The following is a 24,913-nucleotide window of genomic DNA, read 5'->3' as shown; positions in this document are numbered from 1 at the left end:
TTTATAACAATTATAATATCTTGGGGAGAAAGTCATAAATTTGTCTGACCATTTTTTCATATATTCCTAGAAGTAGAACTGCTGAGGGGGTCAGCGGGCATGCATACATTATGCTACCAGTTTTCCTTCCAGAGAGGAATGTGACAGTGTATATTCTCACCAAAGGGGTGTGGGGGATACTCAGGTTTTGAAGTCAGAAGATCCAGATTACATGATTCTAAGGCCAGCTGATTGCATGACCTCTGGCAAGTTACCTTTCTTAATATCCCTTTCCTTTCTAGGGCCAGTGTTAGAAATCAATGAAATAATGTTTGTAAAATGCTTTGCAGCGTGCCTGACACATAGAGCAAATGGTAGTTCCTTTTTGTTTTATAGTACTCTCTCCTCATTTACTTTGTTTCCATCCAGTCTAAATTATTTTTCATCACTCCCAATTTCCTGAGCCACCAAAAGGAGCTTCGGATACTGACTTACTTGAGCTTTTCTAATCAACAGCAAGAGATATTGCTCGCTTACTGAGTCTGCATTTCTCAGGAAAGCACTGAAGCCAATTTCCTGAGCTCTATCTTTAGTGACTAAATCACAAAGAGACAAACTCTCTGCCTCTCAATGAACTTTCCTACGATCTTAATCAGGCTGTACTTACTCCCCAGAACTCTGCCCATCAGGCCATTTCAACAGCCAGCCCTTTAGCGCTTTAAAACAGGACACAGCATTAGGCCCTGGAGGCTACAAAGGGCCCATGGAAGACATGGGAGACAGACCCTAAGACACATGCACCCCAGGACACTGGGGAGTCCAGCTTGAATTCTCTTCCCTGTGGCCTTCCACAATCCAAATGTAGAGGGGCTGGAACTGGATTACGGCTTCTTGGGGCCTTAAATTCCAAAAGTATTGATTTGGGGTTGAAATTAACCAGGTCCCAATGACAGAAGGTGCCCAGTGACAACTCTCCAAACTGCCAAAAGGGGGCAGTGTAGTTTTATGGTTAAGAGCATTGGCTTACCCATAACAGCATATGGTTAAGGGCTTTGACTCCACATACCTGGGCTTAAAGTAGACCTTTGCCACTTATTAGCTGTGTTACCTTGGGTCTCACTTGCCTTCTCTGAAGATTAAGGGTATACTTTCCTCATATTGCTGAAGGGGTGAAATGAAATGTCTGTTGGGTGGCAGACACATAGTACTCATAAAAAGCAGAATACACATCTGTAGAGTATATGATTGAATATGATAATCAGATATGACATGGGGTTACCAAGTAAAGGAGACAGAAAGATTGAATCCATTTGGTTCATTCATTTGTTCACTCATTCATTCATCCACTCATCCATTTAAGAGATATCTAATGAATGTTTACTATGTATAAGGAAACTTGCCAGGCACAGGAGACATACGGGAAGTAAAAATAGATATGGTCTCTGCCTTCATGAAACTTGGTCTTCAGAAGGACCCATGTGAACAGAATAATCAAACAAACATATGCAAGATTATAAATGTAAAAAGTGCAGTAAGGGCAAGGCTACTGACCAAGTCTAGAGTTCAGGCGAGGCCCCTCTGGGATGAAATGATAGCTGAGCTAAGATCTGAAGGATGTGTAAGAATAACAAAAAGAAAAAAAAAGGTAGAAGGTGCAAGGAAGGCATTTCAAGCAGAAGGAACAACATGAACAAAGGTCCTCAAGCAGAAGAGAGTCTGGGACATCAGAGAAATGGAGCAAAAGCCAGTAAGGTTGGATGCAGTGACGGGGGTTAACATGGTATGAGATCAGCTGGAGAGGAAGGCAGGAGCCAGACCACATAAGTCCTTGCAGGCCATGTTAAGGATTTGAGTCTTTATAGTAAGAACAATGGGAAGCTGTTGAGATGTAAGGAGCTGTAGTGGGCACCCCTGCTACCTGGCAATGCTCTCCTCTGATACTGCCGTTCATGAGGATGAAAAGGATAGAGCTTCACACAGCTCCTGCTGCAGTCATCCAGGAGAGGGGAACAGAGATGTAATCTGCAACAGGTCTCTTCCCAAGACAGAATGAGTGCCTTTAGAGCCTCATTGCCCAAGAAAGAACTGGACCTAAGGAGAAATGGAGCATCCAGGGCTAGGAGACTCTGATCAGAAATTCCATACTGGGTAGATGGGCTGTCACTACAAAACTAACGTCTTCCGGCTGCTGCATAGCCAGCCTCCACCTCTCAGACTTCCTGCACTGTCATATCAGATGCTCCATGGCACTGGAAATGATGACTAAGGGACTCATAACTATTAGGCAGGGTGATGGAGGTGCAACACTCCTGTGGGCAGGGAGGGGCCTGGGGTGGGTTCAGGTTTGCAGGAAGCAGCTCTCAACCTCTGTGTGTCCCCCTGGTTAGCTGGCTCACAGTACCCGTGGTGCTTGCACTGTGTTTGTTCGGGGCACATGTGCACTTGGAAGTGCACAGTGTCTACAGTCTCTCCTGTGAGGAGAGGCAACAGCAGTGAAGATCCTGGGCAGCGTAGGAAGGCCGAAGTCCCAGAAGGTGGTGGCTATGTTCTAGCCTTCATAGGTTTTTGAACTTGGTTGGAAAGAGAAAAAGTCCTGAGAATGCTGGAGCTGCCCGCCCAACCCCTCCTCCTGCCTCTCCCGGCCCAGGGCCCAGCTAAACAGGAAACCAGGCTTGGGTCCCTTCCAGGGCCCAGACTGGGCCAGGAAGCTCAGGGAACAAGTGAGAAAGACCCTCTTCAGCATAGAAGAAGGCTGCTCAGAAATCCCTGGGAAGGTAAAATAAACTCAGCCCCAGCTGAGCTCTCTCCCAGAGGAGGAAAGGACTGGAGCTGCCTCCGCTCTCCAGCGTGGGGCAGTGTGACCCTCACAGGACTGACAGAGATCAGACCTAGGAGCTTCATGAGGAGAGACAGTGCTGTCTCAGTGAGAACGGACTCCAAGCAAGGACCTTCCCCTCAGAACCCAGGTCCACAGTGAAGAGGGGTGGGTACATGTGGTCTAAATACATCGAGGGCCATCTTATGTTGATAAGGAAGGAAATGATGGTTTAAGATAAGGGCAGTGGTAGAAAAAGTAGACCTAAAAAAGAAAGGGCTAGGGAGATCTGCGATATCTCTGGGGATAAAACTGACAGGGGTTCTCTGTTGTTCAAATGTAAAGGAAAATCCTGATGAAATAATGGACTGAGGTGATGACCATCAGAGGCTGCTTAAAAACATGAGGTGAAAGGCTGAAGAGAAACCTTTGTGATGGAGAGATCAGGTTAACTACACCACTAATCAATCTGAGCAACACAAAAAGTAGGACAGCCTTGTGTCCTGTGCTTCCTGATACAACACAATATAAAGTACAGGGCACCACCTCGAAAGTATCCTTCACAAAAAAGTTGAATTGGAATCTGATCAGACCCTGAGATCTAATTACCAGTATGCAGAAATACAGGAGACAAAGGACTATAGATGAAATAATTATTCAAAGTAATCCAGTGGGTGGCTATAGGTGAAACAAGATTAGCCCTAGGTTGATAACTGTTTTAAGTTGGGTGGCTCATCTTACCTTTTTCTCTATTTTGTATGTGTTTGAAATTTTCTGTGGAAAAATACTATAAAATTTTGAAAAAGTTCTGCAGACTGGAAACTGCCTCCTCTAGCCCACTGACCTGTGGGAAGAGTAGTTGCAATGTGGACTTTTTCAAATGTTTCTTGAGCCCTGAGGGTTGGCCTTTGGGAGCTGAAACAGCAACAGGACATCCTCCATGAGCATCAGTAGTGGGGCTCTCCAAGAAGGCTCACTCCACCAGCAGGACCCTTCAACAGCCATGGCTGGGAGGGGCAGGGGCTGGGCCTCATCCAGCCCAAGCCCACTCACTGGAACCCCTTCTGGGAATCAACGGGAGCACTGAGCACTTCCATTTCTAGCCTTGCCTAATCAGGGCCCTGTCAAGGAGGCCAAGGACTCTTCCCATTTGGTGATGAGAATAAACCATCTTCTCACCCTCTCCTGTAAAACCTTCCTTGGGAAGCAGTGGCAAAAAAAAATGGAAACCACCAACCCCTTAATTAGCATCAGCCTTTAGATCAGAAGTGATACAGTAATTTGCAGCTCATTTTCATGTACATGATCTTATTTATTTTATAAATAGCCTGAAAGATTAGGAGCCTGGCCAAAGGTCATAACAAAATAGAACATAACATTCTAGCCAGAGCTAGAATGTACCCAGCTGACTTCCTACCAGGGCTGTGCACAGCTCCTGCCCTAAGTCCCATGCCCCTCACTAGCTCTCCCTGATCTCTGCACCACTGCCCCCCACCCCACCAAGGATACTCAGACTAATTCCTCTCATGGAAGTTCCTGAAGACTACCTGGCCACTGTAGTTCAGCCCCTGGCAAATGAAGGATCTAAAACATGAAGTTCCATCAGCAAATTGATAGGGAGGCTGACAGATGATCAAACTTTGATTGCTGATTGGTTCCCTTTGCTGTCAGTGTTTTCTATCTTGAATATCACCCCACCCCAGTCCCAACTTGGTCTCTCTCCCCAACTCCATGTAATTTTCCTTTCTCCCCCCAAAACTACTTACTAGCAATCACTACCTCCTCACATCATTATCCTCACTTAGCCTTTCTCCAAGCTTATGATCTCTGAGTCAGCTGGGAGCAGAGAGGACTTTCCGGAAGCTAAAATCCACCTTTAGGATCTGCAGGAGGCCCAGTGGAGGCCCCTCTCACCAGGTCCTGCAATCTGCATGCCAATGTGACTGCTGGCCTTCCCACCAGTGGCAGGCCTGCCCCTACACAGAATAGCTTGCAGCATTTGGTTTCTGTGGTAAGGAGAACGTAAACCTCACACCTGACACATAAAGAACAACATTCAGGCTGGCACCCTTCCCTCCCTCCAAGAGCTCCAGATATATATATATATATATACCTTATCTCCAGGAGGATGTGTGCAAGTCATACAATGGTGGAAGACTCAGGTAGAAGTTCCTCATCAGCAGAGCTAGGTTTTTTGCTCACTATTTACACATCACAACTTTATTAAGAGCTTTTCCAGCCTCACGACAAAGTTGGATTGGCTCTCCCATGTTCTCCTACGTCTTTCACTCCTGAAAACTGACCTCATGTTGCAAAGGCAGAGAATGGAGAAAGGCCAATTTGTAAGGGATTCAGACTACCAACAGCTGGAATCAAGATGCAAATCATTCCTTGTCAGAGCATTCCAGCTCCTTCTTAACCTGCGGTCCGAGCTCAAACATCGCTTTCTCATAGGATCCTTGCCTGACATCTCCAATCTAATGTGGGAAGCTTTATTATTCTCTCTCATGCTACCTCATTCTTGTCTTTTCTATCACTTGTAATAGTTTATTGTTGTAATTTTGTTTGTACATTTTATTTGTTTAGTATCTGAGTCTCCCACTGGGTTGCCAGTTCATAAAGGCGGGGATCATGTTTGCTTTATTTATCATATAACTCCTTGTGTCTGGTACAGTGTCTTGCATATAGCAGATGCTCAAAAGATATTTTTGAATAATAAATGAATGCTCCAATCCACGAATCCCCCTGAATCTCCCACAATTCTACACAGGTACCTTCTGCTCTACTGACTAAGTCCCACCTAATCATCCCCCTCTGGGTCTCTCTCCTGCTCCTCTCCTTAGAATCACCCCCCAATCTCCTCTCCATTCTTACTCATTTTTAAAGGAAGCAGATGTAGTCTTCTGTAGTTCTGTTTCATGGGAGCAAGTTTCTTCTTTGCCAGACTGTGAGCTCTGGGGGCAAAAGCTATCTGCCACGGAGTTAAAAGGGGAGTTGTGGTGATGAAACTCACAATTCAACACATCAAAGTGGACACTCCAAATCAGGATAGCATATGTATCAAGTTATATGCTAGAGATTACAGATGCTTTTGAGATTGGTTGAGAGCTCACTAGAATAGTCAGGTAAGGCTTCCTGGAGAAGGAGAGTTTACATGGACCTTTAAAGAATGGGTAGGAGTGGAACAGGAAGAGAAGGAGAGGAGAGAGAATTTTTAAGAGGAGACGAGGCCTCAAGGTGCCAATGGATGAGAAGAAATATAGAGCCTGGCTGGACTTGCTAGCAAGAAAGCTGGCATGAATGGTAGAAAGTATGGCCAGCTGGGAGGGCAACAGCCTAGTGCAGATGCCTCAAAAGCTAGTGGCGAAATTTATGTTGATGCAGAAGAACTTAACTAAGTCCCAGGTTGTGAAGGAGATATCATGGGCCTGGGAGTCAGGATACCTGGGTTCCAGTCTAGGCCACACCAACCTCCCACTGGACAATGGCCAAGCCTATTTATCTTTCTGGGATTCTGCTTGTGTATCTGTAAAACAGGCACAAATTATTTACCCAGACGGTTGCACAATGTGGGGTACAGGTACTTCGGAAACATCTACCTTAAGTAAAGAGTTTATAAGGATAAGACAACTGCATCCATGAACTTCACACAAAGAAAATGTATCAGGGCCACAGGACAGGTAGAAGGGAGAGTTCACACCTTACTGAAAAAAAGGAAAGGATGCATGAAGACGGTGGCATTTTTGTGATTGCCCTTGAAGGATAGCCAAGATTAGCAAACACACGTTAACAGAAAATAAGGAAAGTGCTGCTCACATTTAGTTCCATGGTGGATTTTTTGGGACATATTTATATTGCACACACTGACTAGAGACATCTTTATTGCTAAAATGTCATTCCCAATTCCTGCTTTCCAAAGAGTGTGGCATTTTGCAAAGAGCAATGTGTCTTCTAGGTGCCTGGTCCCTTGTACAGTTTAAGAATTGCTACCATAGAGAACGAGAGGTAATGGAGTCCACAGGTAGAGGCACGTCCACCTCCCACCCAGTGGCCCTGGTTCCTCCCTGAGAAGCCACAGGTAATATGCAATCTAACCATCTTTCCTTTCTTAACTCCAGTCCTTTAGGCATTTGAAAACCTTAAAATGCTATTTCTGAGACTGTTTGTTTGTTTACAAAAAGCCTCAGTTCTTCCAACTATTCTCACATGACATGTTTTTGACTCCTTTCATCATCCCAGTCCCTCTTTCTTTTGAATAATGACATCAGCATAGAATGCAGGACTTCAGATGGCACCCACCAGTGCAGAATAGGACTACTGCCTCCTAGGACCTGAACTCCAAACTTCTATTAAAGCAGTCCGAGAGCACATTAGCTTGTCCAGTGGCTATGTCACATAGAAGACATCCATTAAGCTCTGTCCACATAAGCACTAGCTCTCTTTGGAGGTCCACCCTAGTCTACCCGATCACAAAGCTGCCCCTAGATTCCTACTTGAATTCCACATTGCTGAATTCAGCTAGCTATCTTTCTGAGAATAAGAGTCACATTACACACATGTGGTATAGTTTCTGCTAAGTATGAAACTGCCACCTCACTAGCCCCAGTGGATTCTTAGCTGTATTAGCAGCCAGCCTAGCCCAAGATGTCATTCCAGGCCTTGCCTTGATTTTACACTGCTAAGGAAAAGGGCTACCCTATTTCAGATGTGTCCTGAGTTCAATATTACAGTAGCTACAGCTATTTAGTGATCATGAAACCTCAATTAACAATAATAAAAGTATAATATCAGTATTATGGTTAGTGGCAGCCCCATTATCTGTGCTGGTCAGATCACATGGAGATGTCTGTGTCTAGTTCCATGGGTGAGAAACTCAAAAGCATCCACTAGAGCAGCCAGGATGACTAGGGTTTTGGAAACCAGTCTCCGGGGAAATGGTAGAAGGAAAAATAGGGCCTGTTTAGCTTGGGGGGAAAAAGTGCTAAGACTGGGTAGGGCCTTTTCTCTCCAGTAACTGCTGGCTTAAGGGTCTCCTCTCTTAGCCTACTCGTTCTTTCGCCCCTTTGGTGGCCAACAACTTATGAGATATTTATGAGATCTCTTTCTGAATCTCTTTTCTTCACTTCTCAGCAGAGTCAAGGTTAATTCCTCTTACCTGGCCTATTCCAAGGATTTTTAACTTTATATCAAGTCAATACTTCAAAAACCCATGCTGATCGGGGCAGGAAAGATCAGTTTTCTCCATTCATTTCTTAAAGAGCCATATCTTAAGACTCCAATCCTCAGTAAAACAGACTGCTGAGCTGGCTAACATCTCCAAGAGACTTCTTTTCCTGTGTTCTTTGCCTAGGATAGCTATGATGATTCAGGGCTGCCTGTATGGCAAGCAGAACACTAGAAGTGACGTTTCCCCTGCTCAAGACTATGGCAGACATGGAAACTCAACCACGTCACTGTTTCTCATTGACCCAGGACTCAGCCTCAGAATCCACCTTAACACAAGATCCAGGCAGCTGCTACTGATCAATGGGCATTGGCTTATAAGGAGTGAACAGAACAGAGGCATGCAGCAGCCACTCCAGGATTAAAAGTAAAATACTAAATAGGTCGACTGTACAGTACATGAATTATATCTCAATGAAGTTGTCCAAAAAAAAAAAAAAAGTTAATGGTGAAAATGCTGGTTTTACCAAAGCAGCATTTAGCAGAGAGACTAGGGAAGTAAATATCTTGGGGGAAAAAAAACTAGGTACTTAATAGTTGCTTCTGCACCTGACTAGAGTTCACTAAGAACTTCCTACTGATGGCAACAAGTTCAGATTCTGACACAAAGCAGCAATGTGCCATTAGAAACTAGCACGGGGCAAAATGGTATGGGTTATAAAAAGGCTCAAAGAGCTGGGAAGAATATAAATCTAGACTGGATCAGAAGAGAGACTAATTTCTAAGAGTTTCCCAAAGAGTACTCCATGAAACACATTGGTTCTGTAAGATGTGAATAGATGTAACATAAAAAAAGATTCCATAGTTACATAAGCTGGGGAAACACCGGGTTAAACAAAGCTGGAAAGGTTTCTTTACTATAGGGCTTCTCAGAGTCTCTAAAATGCTAGTAAACATTGTGTGTGATAGGATAGAGTGTGTAGGGTTTCCCAGAGGAATTTGTATATAGATCCTTTTTTCCCCCCCATAAAGTATCTCAAAGGACCAATATTCCTAAGAATATAATGTAGGAAATGCTAGTCTGAGCCATGCTTGACTGAGGGCTTCACTAATTCCTTTAGAAGGATAAAATTGGGAATTAACATGGGAACTATAAATCTTTTATTGCTTGTATATAATTATGTTTAGTTAACTACATAGTAAAATATATATGGTTCTCACTCCAGTTTGGGTGCAGTTAATTCAACAAATCTTAGTTAAAGTACCCCTTCAGGTATTGTTCTAAATAGATGGATGGTGTGGACTCTGGTTATGACAGCCAAGAGTCTGGTGATGAAAACAGGCAAAACTGCCTGGGTGTGGCTTCTTGTCATACTTAATACTTCTTAGGGCTGGAATGGCCATTCAGAGAACATTTTTTATGGCCATTAGTCCCTTCTTACTTGTGCACACACTCACATACATCATTATCATCACAGAAACTTAAAATTGACCGGCAAGAAACACAACCATCCAATACTCAATCTGACATCCCTGAACAACAACAACAACAAAAGCAAGTACATATTTGCTTAAATTGGCTCCTAAGAATGTAAAGTCAAGGGTGGGGGACTCCCACTAGCCCCCACCTAATTCCCCAGGCCAGACCCTCTGGGCCTCCTTCCTAGACAACTTCCCCTTTCCAGAGTCCCTCCCTAGAGCCCAGGAGTTCACTTGGCTGCCCCACAGTGAAGCCTAAGGTTCATGTGCCAATTTCTGAACCTCCAGCTCAGAGCCAGATCCAGAGCTGGCCCCAGTTCTGCCTCCTTCCTTGCTTCCTTCCTTTCTCCCGCCCAGATGGCCAGATTCCCACAACAGTCTCCTTAGGAAACAATGACTTGAGAGCTGCTGAGCCACGCCTCTTGTTTCCTTTAATCAGCACCTTTGGGTATCTGCCCTGAGTCTGATTCTCCCCTTCCTGCCCGCTCTGGGGCTCCCCGCACCAGTTCTCCCAGGGTCTGATGGAAGGCATGAAGCAGCTAAGCCATGAAGCTGAGTTTCCTATGTCTCCTTTCCAGACACAAGGCTCCATCTGCCCTTTCCAAGTGGGTGGAGGGTCCTGAGGTTAATCAAATTCAAGTGAAGGCGGCTCTGTTTTTCATTTCTGTTCACTCCAGGCTATAGTCAATCAAGGGCAGCTGGCAGCTGGGGGCTGGAAATGACTCAGCCTGATTCCCAACTAGCATGGAGTCAGGTAGCCTCCTGGTACCATGTGCCCTCAGAGGCTACACTTGGGGCTTTTGAGAAGCCAAGTCACCTCTGATCTCAATCCAGAAGTCTGCTCCCTTAGCACACTTTGCCTGGAAGTTAGCAGCCTGGGCGCTGCTTCTACACCAAGGGCAGCATTCCAGGCTGGTCTCAGAGAAGGGAGGTATGTGTTCTTTTCCATTCTGACTCTTGCAAGTGAAGCAATAACTCACACATCCATTCTAGAAGAAATCAGTGAAAGGGCTCAGCTCAACCAATCAATCAGAAAACTAGGTTTGACCAGAATGATGGTAAACGGCAAGGCCAGAAACTGCAACATAAAACAGTCTCTCAGCCAACAAATGATTTTAGTTTTCCTTTATCAAAGAGCTTCTGGGAAAAAAAAAACCTACCATGGCTCTTCACTGCCACCAATTCACTTGCATACATCAAAGAAGGTTGCAAGGAAAAAATATTCACTGGCAAATGAGTGCATTTCTCAGTATCACTTTTGAGGCTGAAGGGCCAGTGTCACTCTGCTCTTTGGTTTTCAGGACTCCTGGGTCCCCTATAACCCCAAGAAAGTATACAGGCCCCTCGAATTTCTTGGGGGTGGTGATGGAGCCTCTTGCCATCCAGAGATCCATGCCAGAAACCTGGGAGTCATCTTTGAATCTCTACCTCTCCCACCCACCTCCAAACAGGTACCCCATCCTGCCTATTTCACTTTATTAGCATCTGCATATAAGTCCCCTCCTCTTGTTCTGCTTTAGTTTAGGCCTTCATCATCCCTTGCCTGGATTATTACTGTACTCACTTTCATATCAGTTTTCCACCTCCAATCTCACCTTTTCCAATCTCTCAACCATTACTGGAGTGACGGTACTAAACTCAAATTTGATCACGTTATTCCCTTAACTAAAATCCTTCATTCATTTAAATGCACCCTTCCATTTCTTCCTCCATGCCCTATGCCTGAAACTCTTACCCTCACCTCCTCTTAGAGTTCTGCCAAGCTTCTAGTCCTCTTCTAAGAGCCAGTTCAAGCAATGTCTCCTCCTTGAAGCCTTCCCTGATCACTTGATGAGAGCCCTTCCTGTTTTCCTTTGGCCCTGCTGGACCTGGTTCTCACTTCCTACAGTGCTTATTTCCCTGAATACCTCAATCTGTCTTGACTGTGCATACCCATCCCTGGAGCAAAGGCTGTGTTATGGAGCCGAGCACAACATTTAGCAGAAAGTAGGTTCTTAGTGTTTGTTGATTGAGGAGATGAGCAGCAAGGGAGGATCTGAAGGCCTGAGCAGACATGATCCTCACTTTGCAATACGCAAAGAGAGAGAAGGCTGTGCCTCTTCCCCAAACCTGAAAAATACTACTAGATCATGAGCTACCTGGATCACTAGGAGAATCCGCGTTTAAAATGAAGAATCATCTTACTACAAGGAAGCAACTTAAGGCTCCCAGACCACAGAATACACGTAGGTCAGTTTTCCACAGTGGCTTCTTGGTAGCTTTACAATGTTCCCTCTGCACTTTCAGGAGCTGCTGTGGCCACTCACTCAAATAATGTCCTGACCATCCCCATCTCTGAGTGTCAGGAGGCAGGAGGAGTCTGAAACTCCTTTCCAAGCTCACGTGGTCAAAGGGTCAGAACGTCAGCATTCCTCATCTTCTCCCAAGGAAGGTGTCAGTCTTTCTCAGGAACGCCCTCCATTAATCTCTACTCTTTCTTAACATGTATCTAAAACCTTCCAGTAGCTGTTTGAGCCCATCCTTCTCCTGGCCACCCAGTGAAGAAATCTCACTTGTCTTTATCCTTAAAGTACCTAGAACTAAGCGCTCATGAGCTAAACAAATGAGTTAACAGATAATGTGGGTTTCAGGGAGGCCAGACTAGTGTTTCTCTCAAGCATACAGAGACCCTGTCTGGTGCCACGTGCTTTTTTTTTTTTTTTGTCTCTGAGAGCACAGGGATTTTGCCTGACCCAATTACGTGTTTATAAACTCTATTTGTTTTTCTGGGGGGGAGGCGTTATTGGGTTTTTGTTTTTGTTTTTTGGTTGGTTGGTTGGTTTGGGGTTTTTTTTCCCCCCCAGCAAATCTCTTCCTTTCCAATTGCAGCTGAAGAGAAGATACAGACTGTGAGGCTGTACCAACCAGTCCAGCAGACAGACAATAGGGCAAGAGAACCTATCCCTGCTGCTCACATAAACAATAGCCCAAATTCAACCTAGTTGCTCAACAGAGAGCCTTGGACAGCTGAGGTGTCCACAGTGAGGTGTGTGGCTTGGACATAGAACTGATATAAAAGGTATGTCTATTCCTGGCACTTTCTTTGGGAAAATCTGTGCTCAGAAACACTCTGGATTGTCTAGGAGATAGACACAGCAGGCGTGAAGCCCTGGGACTAGGTCTCTAAGAGGAGCTCTCATTCCTTTCATAAGGAGACAGGAAAAGACCCTGGGGAGCTCTCAGGGATAGGCCCAGGCCTGGGTCAGCTGCTGAGGTGCAGCCAAGCCAATTAAATAATTGGTGTGATGGGGAAAGAAGGGAGGCCCCTCCCTTCAGACAAACTCCCATCCCAGACAGGAGGCTCCATGCAGCTGTGGCAACAGCAGCAGCAACAATCTCTTTCTCTTCCTCCCACTAGCTGAGAACTAATGCTTAAATTAGCACCTTGGAAACACCCAGATCTGCTGGCAGCGCCTTCTCTCCCAGCTCCTGCCACTCCCCTAGGCCTCCTTTTCAAGTGCCAGTTTTCTTTCAAGTAAAAAAAAAAAAAAAAAAAAAAAAAAAGGAAAAAAAATTTTCTACCTAGAGTTCATCTTTTCAAGTAAGTAGTGCCTCTGGATTCTTTTCACCACTACGGGTTGGGAGGGTTATTTGATGATCAAACCCATGGCAGGTCACTATCAGTACAGCTAGGTCCCGAAAGGGGCAGTGATACTGACACCAGCATTGCCTTGTTTCCCTTAGGGCTTAAGGGGACAGCCTCCGCTCTGCAGTCAGAGGGGCGCACACTGAGGGAGTGAGCAAGAACAGTAACTTCTGCTGAACTGTGAGCTCCAGGAGGCAGGGCTGTATGTGTTGCTAACCACAGTGTCCCCAATACCTAGTGTTGCAACAGAGCAGGTGCACAATAAATAGCTGGTAAATGAATTTGCTGAATCAATGATATCAGATTCCTATGATATTCTTTAGAAGACAGAGTGAGGAGCTATTGTTTAAACTTTAAGTATCTTGGGGTTTTTTGTTTTGTTTTGTTTTGTTTTGACTGGAGGTACTAGGGATCGAATTCAGGTGCATCCTAAGCATGCAGTCTACCATTGAGCTAAGTATGAAACTTAATAAGTGAGTGCTCCAATTTATGTATCCCTCTGAATCTCCCACACTTCTACACAGGTACCTTCTACTCTACTAAGTCCCACCTTAGTTCCTTCCTGTTTAAACTTTAAAGAGACAGTTTGTCTTTGTTTCATAAATGGGAAAACTGAGTCCAGAGAAGAGAGATTTCCTAGAGGGCTCAATAAATAAAGGCAAAAAGTGAAGTAGGTCACAGCTGAGTCTGAGACCCTAGTTTTTATGGTCTACCCAAACACCCTTAAAGAGCCACTCTGGCCTTCCCTTCTGCAGTACGCCATCTTGATTCTTTATGCCCCAAAATGAAGGCTCTTGGGGAAACTCCACACAAGATTCTGCTGGTCTCAATAATACAAAGAGCATTTAAGGAGTTTTGGGGATCCTCTAGACTTTAACCTGGGTACAGAGGTCAGAGATTTGCAGGGCAATGACTATGACCCCCAAATAGGGGGTGATTATATTGCTACTTCCATAAGGTTCTCTTTCGACCTCAGCAAAGTATCCTCTTGCAGAGAAGGGCTCCTTTAGCATTCAAAAAAAGGGTCTGAAGGCAGTCACAGCTTTTCTGACAAGTGACTCCTTGCCATAAGCACTTCTACTCTAGAGCCACAGAGATCAGAAGCAGCTCAGGAGTCTTCTAAGGCCACTACTCATTCAAACCATCATTGAAACTTCAGGCAATAACAGAGGCATCAAGGACAATTGACAGAGCCTGGTGACCCCTTCCTTCCCCTGCTCCCTGGGCAGCTACTGCCTCCCTTCTTAGGAACCCCAGATGGGAGGCAAGAACCAACTCATTGCTTTCTTCTCCTGACTTGCTTGGACCTCCTCCTCTTTCATTTGCCCTCCTTTTTGATTCTTGATTAGATGCTTAGAACTGGAAGGGCAATCTAGTTTGACAAGCCAGGTTGGCTGGAAAGATAATTCAGAAAGTAAAGTTCTCTTAGCCCTGTCCAAAGTTCTTCTTCAAGTTCATGAGACAGACTCCTCACCAGGATTTTCTGGCCCTCAAATAATCCAATGATGGCATCAGACTAGAAAAAAAGTCCAGCAGCATCTCTCTCCCCAGTTTAACATTGGACACTTCTGTAGAGCTTCTCTGTTTGGGCTTCTAGAATTGTCTAAATAGTCACAAAAATGGGGAAAAGACCACTCATCTCCTGCTAGGTGCCCTCTAATGATTCTCTCTACCATCCTCAAAAAGGTGTGGCTTAGAGTAGGTCATGGGTCCCTGCCAAGGTCTGTCTCGACTGCTGTAATTGACAGATTACTTGCTCAGAAAGCCAAAAAACACATCTGTCAGCCAGGGGCCTGGGGGTCCCAAGAGTGGAACCTGTTCCTCACCTCCACCTAACAGAGGGAAGAGGGTCAGGGAGCCCCATATCTTCAAACTCGGTGAACTCTGCTCAGCCTCAGCTGAAGTCAGAGAATAGAGCACCCACACCTTTAGGTTCCTGGCCTGCCTTGCCTCCTTCCAGCTCCGCCTTGGGCTCCAAGTGGGAAAGGAGAAGGAAAAGCAAAGCGAACAGAGCCGAGACACTCCCTCCCTTCCCCCCCTCTCTATATCAGCTGGCCAGGCCTCGGCCTCTCTCGACCCGCGGAATGAACCAAGCCAGTCAGGTAGCCCCCGGGAGCGGTGGCGGGCGGGTAAGGTCCCCCCTAGGCCGGCCTCCATACACCGCCCTCCCCCTTCCATCCCCTCCGCGCTGGCAGCGATGACATCATTCTTCCCTGACTCGGGACCGCGGACAGGCAGCAGGATCGGCGCCCAGCAAAGACTCCAAGCACGTAGGCCTAGGAGGCTGGGGGCTCTTCTGAATAGGTGGGCATAGGCGGCTCCACAGCGGCCCCGCCCCCTCTCCCGCCGGTTCCCAAGCTCTCTCATCTGCGCCCCGGATTCTCCATCTCGCCGCCGTGCTCTCTCCTTCCCGGCTCCAGCACCCCTCGCCTAGATTGACTGCTCTCTCCTCCGGAGAAGAACGGAATTCCGGGGTCCTACGTGGACCCCCTGCCCCCACCGGTCCTGTGCCCCGGCCCCACGTTCCCATCCATAGACAGTGAACTGGCTGGCCGGCAGGCCCCTCCTCCTCTACAAACCTATTCCCGTCCCTCAGACTGACTGCTCTCTGGCCCCCTCCCCCAACTCTGAGCATCACAGGCCTCTAGGGCTAAACGCCTCCCTACCTCTCATCCCAGCCCCTCGGGCCTGCCACCGTCGGTGCCCCATGACAGTTCCCTTCCTTTCTCCGCTATGGGCCCTCACTAGCGGTGTGCACCATTGTGCCCCTCTCGGTTCCATCCGACGGCGCTCCCCGTAGCACCCGTGGCCTGCCTCCGCTGACAGTGCTCTCCGCCCTTACAGGCCCTTTTGCTGTCACCCCACGTATTCTCCCACGGTTTTCTCGTCCTACAAGTCCCCCTCCCCCGGCGATGCGTTTTCATGTCTCTCTACCCCATACGAGGCGCTCCCTCCGCACAGTCCCCCAAGGTTTGAGTTCCTCCCTCCCCCTCAGGCAGCGCCCCCTCCCGGCCCTGGCCTGCCGCCGCCCGCCCCCTCACCAGCGGCTGCATCTCCGAGTGCGCGGTGGGCACCTGGAACCGGTCGATCTCCTCCATCATGGTGCCGGCAGGCGAGCGGGCCGGGGGCCGGGCGCGGCCAGGGACGCCGACGGGACCGCGCGGGGCGGCGGCCCCAGGAGCCGGGTGGATGGTGCAGACTAGGCCGCCCGGGTCGAGTAGGGCGGGCAGAAGGCCGGTAAGATGGAGAGGTGAGCGCCGGGCGGGAGGTTTGCAGGCGGGCTGAGGCCGGCGTGACTCCGTCGGCTTGCCTAGTGCTACAGCGACTGTGGCCCTGCCGAGCCGCAGGTCTTGCCTCGCCTCCTCCTCCGCCGCCGCCTCCTGTCAGCAGCTCAGCCACTGCGGTGACTCGGCAACTCCACTTCCGGGTCCGGGACACCGCCTGAATTTTGCATTATTCATGAGGAGGCGGTGTCTGAGCGCACAAGCACCTCCCACATGCGGGAGTTCCGAATGGCGCGGCCACTGAGCCAGTCTTGCCTGAGGGGGCGGAGCTTAGTGGAGCTGGTGGTTCCCCGCGCTCCCAGCCCTGCCTTTCCCTCGAGCCAGGAGGGGGCGTCAGAGGCGCCTGCGCCTTGGCTGCCGGTTGGTTGCTGGGTAACCGCGTCAGGGAGGAGCTGATTCCATTCTGCAAGGGCGCGGGGACCCACAGCGACGGCTGTCCCCAAAGAACCCCTGAGACTGGAAATTGAAGTGAAAGAGAACCCGGACTTCCTGTGCATGATTGAGGGGACGGACAAACTTCATGTCCTCAGGCGAGGGAGCGTTTTGTAGACGCTCCAAATTTTGAGGTGCTTCCTACGTGTTGGAAGATGCCCCACAAACAGCCACCTCGTAGGCAGGTAACACACGCGCCGACCTACTCTATCCTGGTGACCCCTGACCTTCGCTGCCAGTGACCACTGATCATACCTCTCCTACTGAATCTTCATCTTCCTTTCCCTGTTGACCCCTAACCTCCTCTCTCCGTGTGACCCCTGGCCTGTGTTCCCAGTGACCTCTGACACTGCCCCTGACCCACTTCCTACTACTCTTTCACGTGTCCTCCCCTCACCATTTCATTCCCTTACTCCACAGACCCATCCTGACCAGCCCGTCCTCCTTTAGGAACCCCGCTCTCACCAATATGGTCCTCATTGCCCTCACATTCTTGTCCCAGAGAAATTATTTTTCCAGCCTTTTGTTGTGTGCCCAGTGCTGGGCTAGGTGGAGATGCAGGCCTTTGGGAGCTCACAGAGGGAGTAGGGAGAACTGTACCGGAGACACAGAACAGATTATATGCAGAAGTTTGGTTTAGATTTTCTCTGTTGGGAGACTTGTGAGGAGAGAGTTCCGGCAAAGAAGAAGAGGAAAGAGACCCCCTTTCCTGTCCCTTCATACACTGCGCACCCAAACTGGCCCCTCCAAACTGTCCTTGTTGCCACCTGGACAGATGCCATCCCTTCTCACAGGAAACCCGAGTCACCCCTCGTACCTAGCCAGGACAGAGTTCTGCTTTTCTCTCAGCTTCACCCTAGAGAGAGAGGTAAGGCCCAGCCTCTTGAGGAGCCTTCTCTGGTGAAGCCATTCAGTCCTTCAAGAATCACTTTTTCCAAACCCTTTATGAATTATCACCTTGGGACTAATACGCAGTCCTTTCTGGCTTTGGGAGGCAGGACTTCTATTTATTTATTCTAAGTTTTCCTCACTCAGGCCTAGGTATTTTGAGGTTCAGAGAGCAAATCTGTGTCCATGCTGTTTGTGACTTTATATATCTTGGTCTGGACTCCATATGAGCCTTTGTTCCTTTGTTTCTTTCACCCAGCCTTCCTTAGCAGATGGACCCATTATTCTTCGATCTCTGCAGCCATGGGGAGGCTATTATTCCAGCATGGCCTTGCCCTCTTTTTATGTTGGGGTTGAACTGTGTTTCAAAACTCATGCACTGTGCTTGGGCCTACTGACTCTTAATTTACATACTGACCCATCGCCACAATCAAGATATAGGACATTTCCTCTACCCCCAAAAGTTTATTTGTGGCTCATCTCAGTCAGTTCTCCCCAACCTCCCAGACCCAGGTGATTTGCTTTCTATCATTACAGATTAGATTTTTCTAACACTTGCAGTTTGAACAAGCTTGGGAATCAGTTTCCCCAGCCCATTAGGCTAGGTAAACTGAGACCAGAGTGAGGTGACAGCAGACAGGAAAAACAAACCTGGGTCACCGGCCTTGCACACATTAGCACTGCCCCTTGGAGGGAAGGGTTGTTTTGTAACAGTGTAATTATGTGTGTGTGGAGTGTGAGAAAAAGCTGAGTTGTACTAGGTTGTATTCATCATCCTCTTGTCTCAGCAAGGCCCAGGCTGGGTCAATGGTGAGCAGGGTGTGGGACAACCTAGAGAGCTTTGAGAAGTCCCTGTCCTCTGGGAACTCAGTCCAATAGGGTAGACAGAACCCAGGCATACAAAGATAAGGGAGGATAAGATTCCCTGGGGCTGAGAGCGAGAGAGAAATGCAGGTTGGAGCCACAGCAAAGCTTCAGGGATGACTTGGATGCTCCCAGTGGAGGGGAAAGGTCAGGATTGGGTTTGTTAGGGGACAGAGAAGAGTTTAAACTCCATTGTTTATGTTGCTCCACTGACCAGACCTTTTATTGGCTCCCTCTTGCTCTCAGGATAAAGTCCCAAAAGTTCACCTTGCTTTGCATGGCCTACAAGGCCTTGCAAGGTCTAGCCTTTGCTACCCATCCTACTTCAGTTCTCATCATTGTTCTTTGAAGATTCCACAGTCCCAGCACACTGAACTGCCCTCACTTCCTGAAAAGTGACAGTGACACTGTCTGTCTCCTCTAGGCCTTTGAAATTGCTGTTTCCTATGCCTGCCTGGTACAGTCTTTTCGGTCTGCTGCCAACTGCTCCATGCCACCCTGCTCCAAATCTCTCCATCTCTCGTTCATAAGTCACATCTCAGTTTGCCCATCATATTCTCCTACAAGGGATTAAGTCCCCTTTCTGGAGGCAGGATAGGGTGATATCCCCACTAGACTATAAACTCTGGAGTGGCGAGGATCATGTCTGTCTCATTCATTGTTGATTCCCCTGAACCTAGCACCATACCTGGAATATACTAAATTCTAAAAATTAGGTGAATGTGAATTCTGAATGCTTCAAGTTGTTCTTTGGAAATTTTGATCTGACTGTGTTTAAATGAGGATGGCTGGAATGAGGAGGCTAGTCGGGAGTGATAACAAGGAGATGCCACTGGAGCAGCACACTTTTTTGGGTTCATGTTTATATCTGCTTTGGTAGTAGGGCTATGAATGATTCAAATTTGAACCACATGTAGCCATGCCTTAAAAGCTGGGTGTTGGAAATTAAGAGGACGAAAATTCTGATGACGTAAATAGTTATTCTCATTCAACAATTATTTATTGAGCACCTACTTGGAAATTAAGAGGACGAAAATTCTGATGACGTAAATAGTTATTCTCATTCAACAATTATTTATTGAGCACCTACTAATGCCAGGTACTGTTCTAGGTTATCGGTGATAATAGCAACACACAAAACAAACAAAAATCTTCGCCGTCATGGAACTTATCTTTTAGTTGGAGGTAAACTGGCAATAAACAAACAAGTAAAATACGTAGTTTTTCAGATGGTGATAGGTGTCAAGGAGAAAAATAAAGCAGGGAAATGGACTAGGAAGTTCAGGGAACCAGAAGATTATGATTTAAATGTAGTGGTCAGGGAAGGCTTCACGGAGGTGACATTTCAGAAAGACTTGATGGAAGTGAAAGAGTTAGTTATGTGGTATCTGCCGGAGAAAGCATTCCAGACAGAGGGCATAGAAATGGTAAAGTTCCTGAGATGGGAGCTTCCTTACACATGTTCTGGATCAGCAAGGAAGGAAGAAGGAAAGTGGCAAGAAATAAGGTCAGAGACGTTTATCCCTCTACTCTGTAGGGTTAATCAAATAAACACAGCATATTAAACTGATCATGACGAAGCTCCATGAATCATAATTTGTAATTAAAATGCATGACTGTCAGGCACCATAAACCACGACCAGCTCAAGCCATCACTGGTAATACCCCAATAACAAAGTGTCCTTCCTGAAAATTTCAAGAATTCCCACTGGCTGCATGTACGTGTGCAAGAGGAGCTCTGCATCGTGGCCAAACATTGCCTGGCAGCCAGACTTCTTAGTAGAGAACTGAATTAGAGTCTTCTGCGAGCTCCAGTTAAAAGCTAATTTTAGTTTATGACTAACACATTTTAGTACTCCTTTATAACTCAGTTACCACACCCACAAAAAATCAAAGCCTGGAATTTTGCATCATTTGCCTGCAGGAGCCAAAGAAAAGAAGTTACATCTTTGGGTCATTTTGTGGTCTCTTCAGAGGCCCCTCTGGGACAATACTCTTAGAAATATTGATCTTAATGAGGTGTGACTAGGGTAGGGGCTAGTGGACACGTATGGGTGGAGAGTCAAAAGAGAGTCTTAGATGAGTCAGAGATTTTCAGTCTGATGACTGGGCCTGGGATCCACAGAAGAAAGGATGGGAGAAGGTGAGCAGAACCTAAGGGAAGTTGATACATTTCAGTATATCCAAAGTAAGATGCTTGCTCTTGTGACCCTTCTCCTCAGTGTCATCCTTCCCTCCCCACATCCCCACATCCTTACCTCCTCATCCTCTTATCTTCCCCAGCCCTAGATAGAATCCTTTGCCCCTTTACTTCTAAATGTCTCAAATCAGACCACTCTTTTCATATTCACAGCCACCCCTCTAGCCCACCTGCAGTCACTTCTCACCTAGAGTGTGTAAAGGCCTTGTAACTGGTGTTCCCCTCATCCGCTCAGGTCCCTTCCAGTCCATTCTCAACACTGCACCAAGCGATCTTTTCAAACTGGTGATCTGGTGCTCCCTTCGGCAGCATATATACTAAAATTGGAAAGATACAGAAAAGATTAGCATGACCCCTGCGCAAGGATGACACGAAAATTCGTGAAGCGTTCCATATAAAAAAAAACAAACCTGGTGCTCTGATTATGTCATCCCCAACTCAGAACTCTTCTGTGACTTCCTACTGCTCTTAGGATAGAGACTGAATTTTTAGATAACCCTTCAGGGGCTGAGGTCTGCTTGGGTCTCTAAGCCTGAACTTGTACCACTCTTCCCCTATTACTGCTGTACTTCAGTTCTGTGCGTTGTCCCTTCTTTCTGGAGCTCTCTTCATGCCTTCCCTCATCCATGTACTCACTCTTAAGATTCCAGCCCAAACATCAGTCCCCACAACCGCCTTAATGCAGAGAAAGTCTCCTCTGTTATAGTCTCATTGCTCTTAATCCTTTCTTCCACAGCGTGCATCCCAGTGTGTGATTATTTCCTTGTTTGTGTAATTATTTGATTATGTATGTCTCTCCTATTAGACCATGAGCTCATTGGGAGCAGAACCTGTGGATCTGTTTGCTCACATCTGTATTGTCAGCTCCTAACACAGTAGCCATCATGTTAGAAGCTCTCAGTGAATGATTACTGAATGAATGATGAAGTAGCATAGGGTACTATGGAAGCATGTGGTAGGAGATCCTAACACTGATCCTGGAGGAATTGAGGAGGATTTCTAGGAGGAACATCTGTAAGGTTTTGACAGAGGAAGAAGAGTCCAGAACGTAGAGTAAGAAAGAGTGACCAGAGAGGTTAGACGACTATGAGGAAGAATCACGTCTTTCTGGGGAGGAGTGTGTTTTTAGTGGGTTTATAGTGTTTATACGTTACGTGGTCAGTCATGTTGCCTCTGCTAAGGAAGATAAGAACTAGACACAGCCAACAGATTTAATAATTAGGAAGTCACCGGGGACCTTGGAAAGAACAATTTCAAACATTAAAGCCAGACTGAATTGAGCTAAGAAGCAGGCAGTAAAGGCCATGTAGACAAGGGTTTTTTTTTTTTTAAGAGGTGAAAGTAAGATTTGGATATGTTAAACACTGAGGGGAGACATTTGCTGGGCATGGATAGAGAGACACTGAAGATGAAGGAGCTATAATGAAGACTAGAGCCAAGTGTCTGAGGAGGTGGGATTGAATCAGTTGGGGACAAGAGGTGGAACACTGTAACAGAAGAGGAGAAAGGAGGGAGGGATGGATGCAGATAATTTAGAGGGTTAGTGACAGGAAGTTAAGAGGGTTTTCTCTTCTCTTCCCCTAGCAGTGCTATAGAATTCCTTCTGGAAGTGATAACCAGAAAACAAATTTTGCCAATGGCTGTTCCATTTTGTTATGATTACAGTCATGCTGTTTTCAGAGTTATGGTCTGAGGTTTGTCATGCACAATTATCAGATTATAAAACAGCTGTGAGCGTTCGAGGCCAGAACCTGGTCTCCTCCCCTGTTTACCGTGGAGCCTAGCACATTGTTAGTACTCAGTACATGTCAGGTATTTGAATAATAATGGCAGAGGTGTCTTGTGCTTACCCGTGGGCCTTGCAGCCGGCAGGCTGACGCTAAAGAGGAATTTTGGTTCTCTGGCTCCAGCTGTGAGCAAGCCACATGAAATTGTTTTCTGCCAGTTAGGAACTTGTATGGAGCATTCAGTCTTCCTAGTCGCTGAGACAGAGTTGTATGGAAGGAGCAAGCAAAGGACATGGCCGTTGATCAAACTGCCTTGATTTCACTGCTTTGTGTCTCACAACACTTTGTCCTATTCATGGAGTCACTGGATTCTGCTTTGTATGGTGGGTTTATGTCTTCCATTTACTTATAGATTTGAGAACCCTAGGAGCGGGACCAACTCAACCTTTATTCTTCTTCAGCTGTCATCCTAGCATCCGGTGCATAGTAAATGCTTAATAAATACTGGATGAATAAATAATGAGTGAATGACTTAGTTGGTGAGTCAATAAATGACTGATGGAAAGGTATGCACTGCATTCCTCAGAACCCTAACTTTTCCTTCTGGGCCTGCAGAAGCAGCAGCTCATGCCTCCTTTGTTCTAGCCAAAGCACCTAATTCTCTTAATTACATAGGGACCCTACTGATGTTAAGCTTATTTGCCTACTTTTATTTTTGCCTCACATCCATTTTCTCATTTATTTTTTTCCATCCATACATTCAGCCTCAAATCTTGCTTTGGAACAAATTGGAATATAAATGGATAAAACAAATCTGCTAATCCCTGGACAGACACTTGGTTCCAAGCCCCTGTATCTTTGTTACTGATTTTGTTCCCTCCGCCTGGAATGCCCAAGTCTTTCCTACTTCTCCTGCCTTTTATGAGCCTGGCAAACTTTAAGGCACATGTATTTTAGTTAAGCTCTGTAAGTTACAAAGAATAGAGTCTCACACTAGTTAACCTCAAGTAAAAGGGGTGAGTGGGTGAAGGGGAAGGTGTATATGTGGGGGTTTGTGGGTGGGTATTAAAAATAGATAGCCTAGAATTAGAATTGGAAAACTATTAGTTCTCAAAGAAATACAGGTACTCATTACTTTCTCCATCTCTCTTATGACCTCTCTACTTTTCTTAGCAACTGTAGTTCATTCTCTATTTTCATTTCCCAACCAGCCACCTTTTCTATGGTTTCTGCTCCCTCATAATTCAATGTGTTGTCAGCTCATCATGGCCACTCTGGCCTCTTCTATCTCACAAGCATCTCCATGAGAATTTCCATCCATCCACCAGTTCTCTTTGTAGTCCCAGTTCAAACTCTTAGAGAAGAAATCTGATTGTCCTGAGCTCACCTGTTCATTGCTAAGCTGTATCAGGGAGGGACAAGATCCTATGACTCTCTAAGCAGCCAAAGCTGTGAGCAGAGCAATTTCCCTTAGAATGAGATATGGTCTTTCCTGGGCTCCTCCTTTGCAAGGAATAACCTGCTTTCCTCCAAAGTAACTTCTACATTGCTTGGGATTAATCTCTCATACATTGTGCAGAAAGGGCCTCAGATCTTTTCCAACCCAATGCCTCCATTCAGGACTGATATTTACATTACAAAGATTCAGTCCTTTACAAAAGACTTTAGGCTTTTTTTTTTTTTTTTAAATAGCGCATTTCTGCAATGAATTTTAAAATGCGTCACATTTTATGTATAACCTTAAAGGTTTTGATATAGGAGACTTATATTCTGGCCATGATGGAGCAATTCATGCTGGACTTATCATCCCACTATAAACAACTGTCATCCTGGACACAATATGTGAGGCAGCTGTTTAAGGCATTCCCTCAGGACAGTGATTCCTGAGGGAAGGAAAACACTCAGAATGAGTCACATGCTTACCCTTGCTTTCTGCCTTGGGTCAAATTCTTGATCATGGCTCAGGGAGAGAGATGCAAAGGAGACCACAGTGATACCAGTGAGATAACCCAATGTTGGAATTAGCAGACAATGACTTTAAGCCAGCTGTTAGAAATATATTTATGGACTTAAAGAAAATATTGATTTAATGGATGGAGAACTAAGCAAAAAAAAATGGAAACAATAAAAAAATAAATATCAGAAATGAAAAATTTATTGGATGGGCCTAAATACTGAATGTGAAGATGGAGCCATTGAAATTATCCAATCTGAAGAACAGAGAAAAACAAGGTTGAAAAAACAAAAAAGAGCCTTAGGGACCTGTGGGAATATGTCACATATGTATCTGGAACATGTAAGAAGCTGGAATCCCAGAAGGAAAGAGAGGAAGGGGAAAAATAGTTGAAGAAATAATGGTCAAAAATTTATTAAATTTGGTGGAAAACATATAGTATTATCAGAAGCTCAGTGAGTCCACATTTAGGTCCCTCACAGTCAAAATACTGAAAACCAAAG

General features: G+C 46.1%; 2 protein-coding genes and 1 non-coding gene across 8 annotated transcripts in view; 2 read left to right on the top strand and 1 right to left on the bottom strand.

Annotated features, from left to right (window-relative positions):
- The window catches only part of FAM219A (family with sequence similarity 219 member A), a 49,367-nt gene extending 32,888 nt beyond the window's left edge, over positions 1-16,479 (bottom strand). For 2 of the 6 annotated variants that reach the window (XM_031447247.2, XM_031447250.2), the window contains exon 1: positions 16,103-16,479. In XM_031447247.2, coding sequence (XP_031303107.1) covers positions 16,103-16,162 — 60 coding nt within the window. In that variant the 5' untranslated portion in view covers positions 16,163-16,479. The remainder of the gene's footprint in view (positions 1-16,102) is intronic. The other 4 variants (XM_031447246.2, XM_031447249.2, XM_031447248.2 and 1 more) reach the window with 2 other exon arrangements.
- A 314-nt stretch (positions 16,480-16,793) lies between these two features.
- The window catches only part of DNAI1 (dynein axonemal intermediate chain 1), a 54,796-nt gene continuing 46,676 nt past the window's right edge, over positions 16,794-24,913 (top strand). The window contains exon 1 of the mRNA XM_064490132.1: positions 16,794-16,962. Within this exon, the coding sequence (XP_064346202.1) occupies positions 16,933-16,962 (30 nt within the window). The 5' untranslated portion in view covers positions 16,794-16,932. The remainder of the gene's footprint in view (positions 16,963-24,913) is intronic.
- On the top strand, positions 21,023-21,129 carry LOC116151805 (U6 spliceosomal RNA). The gene has a single exon (XR_004135389.1). It is a non-coding gene; the product is annotated as a U6 spliceosomal RNA (small nuclear RNA).

The sequence above is a fragment of the Camelus dromedarius genome, chromosome 10 (genome assembly GCF_036321535.1).
Source record: "Camelus dromedarius isolate mCamDro1 chromosome 10, mCamDro1.pat, whole genome shotgun sequence".
Lineage (NCBI taxonomy): Eukaryota > Metazoa > Chordata > Mammalia > Artiodactyla > Camelidae > Camelus > Camelus dromedarius.
The sequence above is the reverse complement of the archived record's forward strand: the minus strand, read 5'-3'. Positions and strand labels throughout refer to the sequence as shown.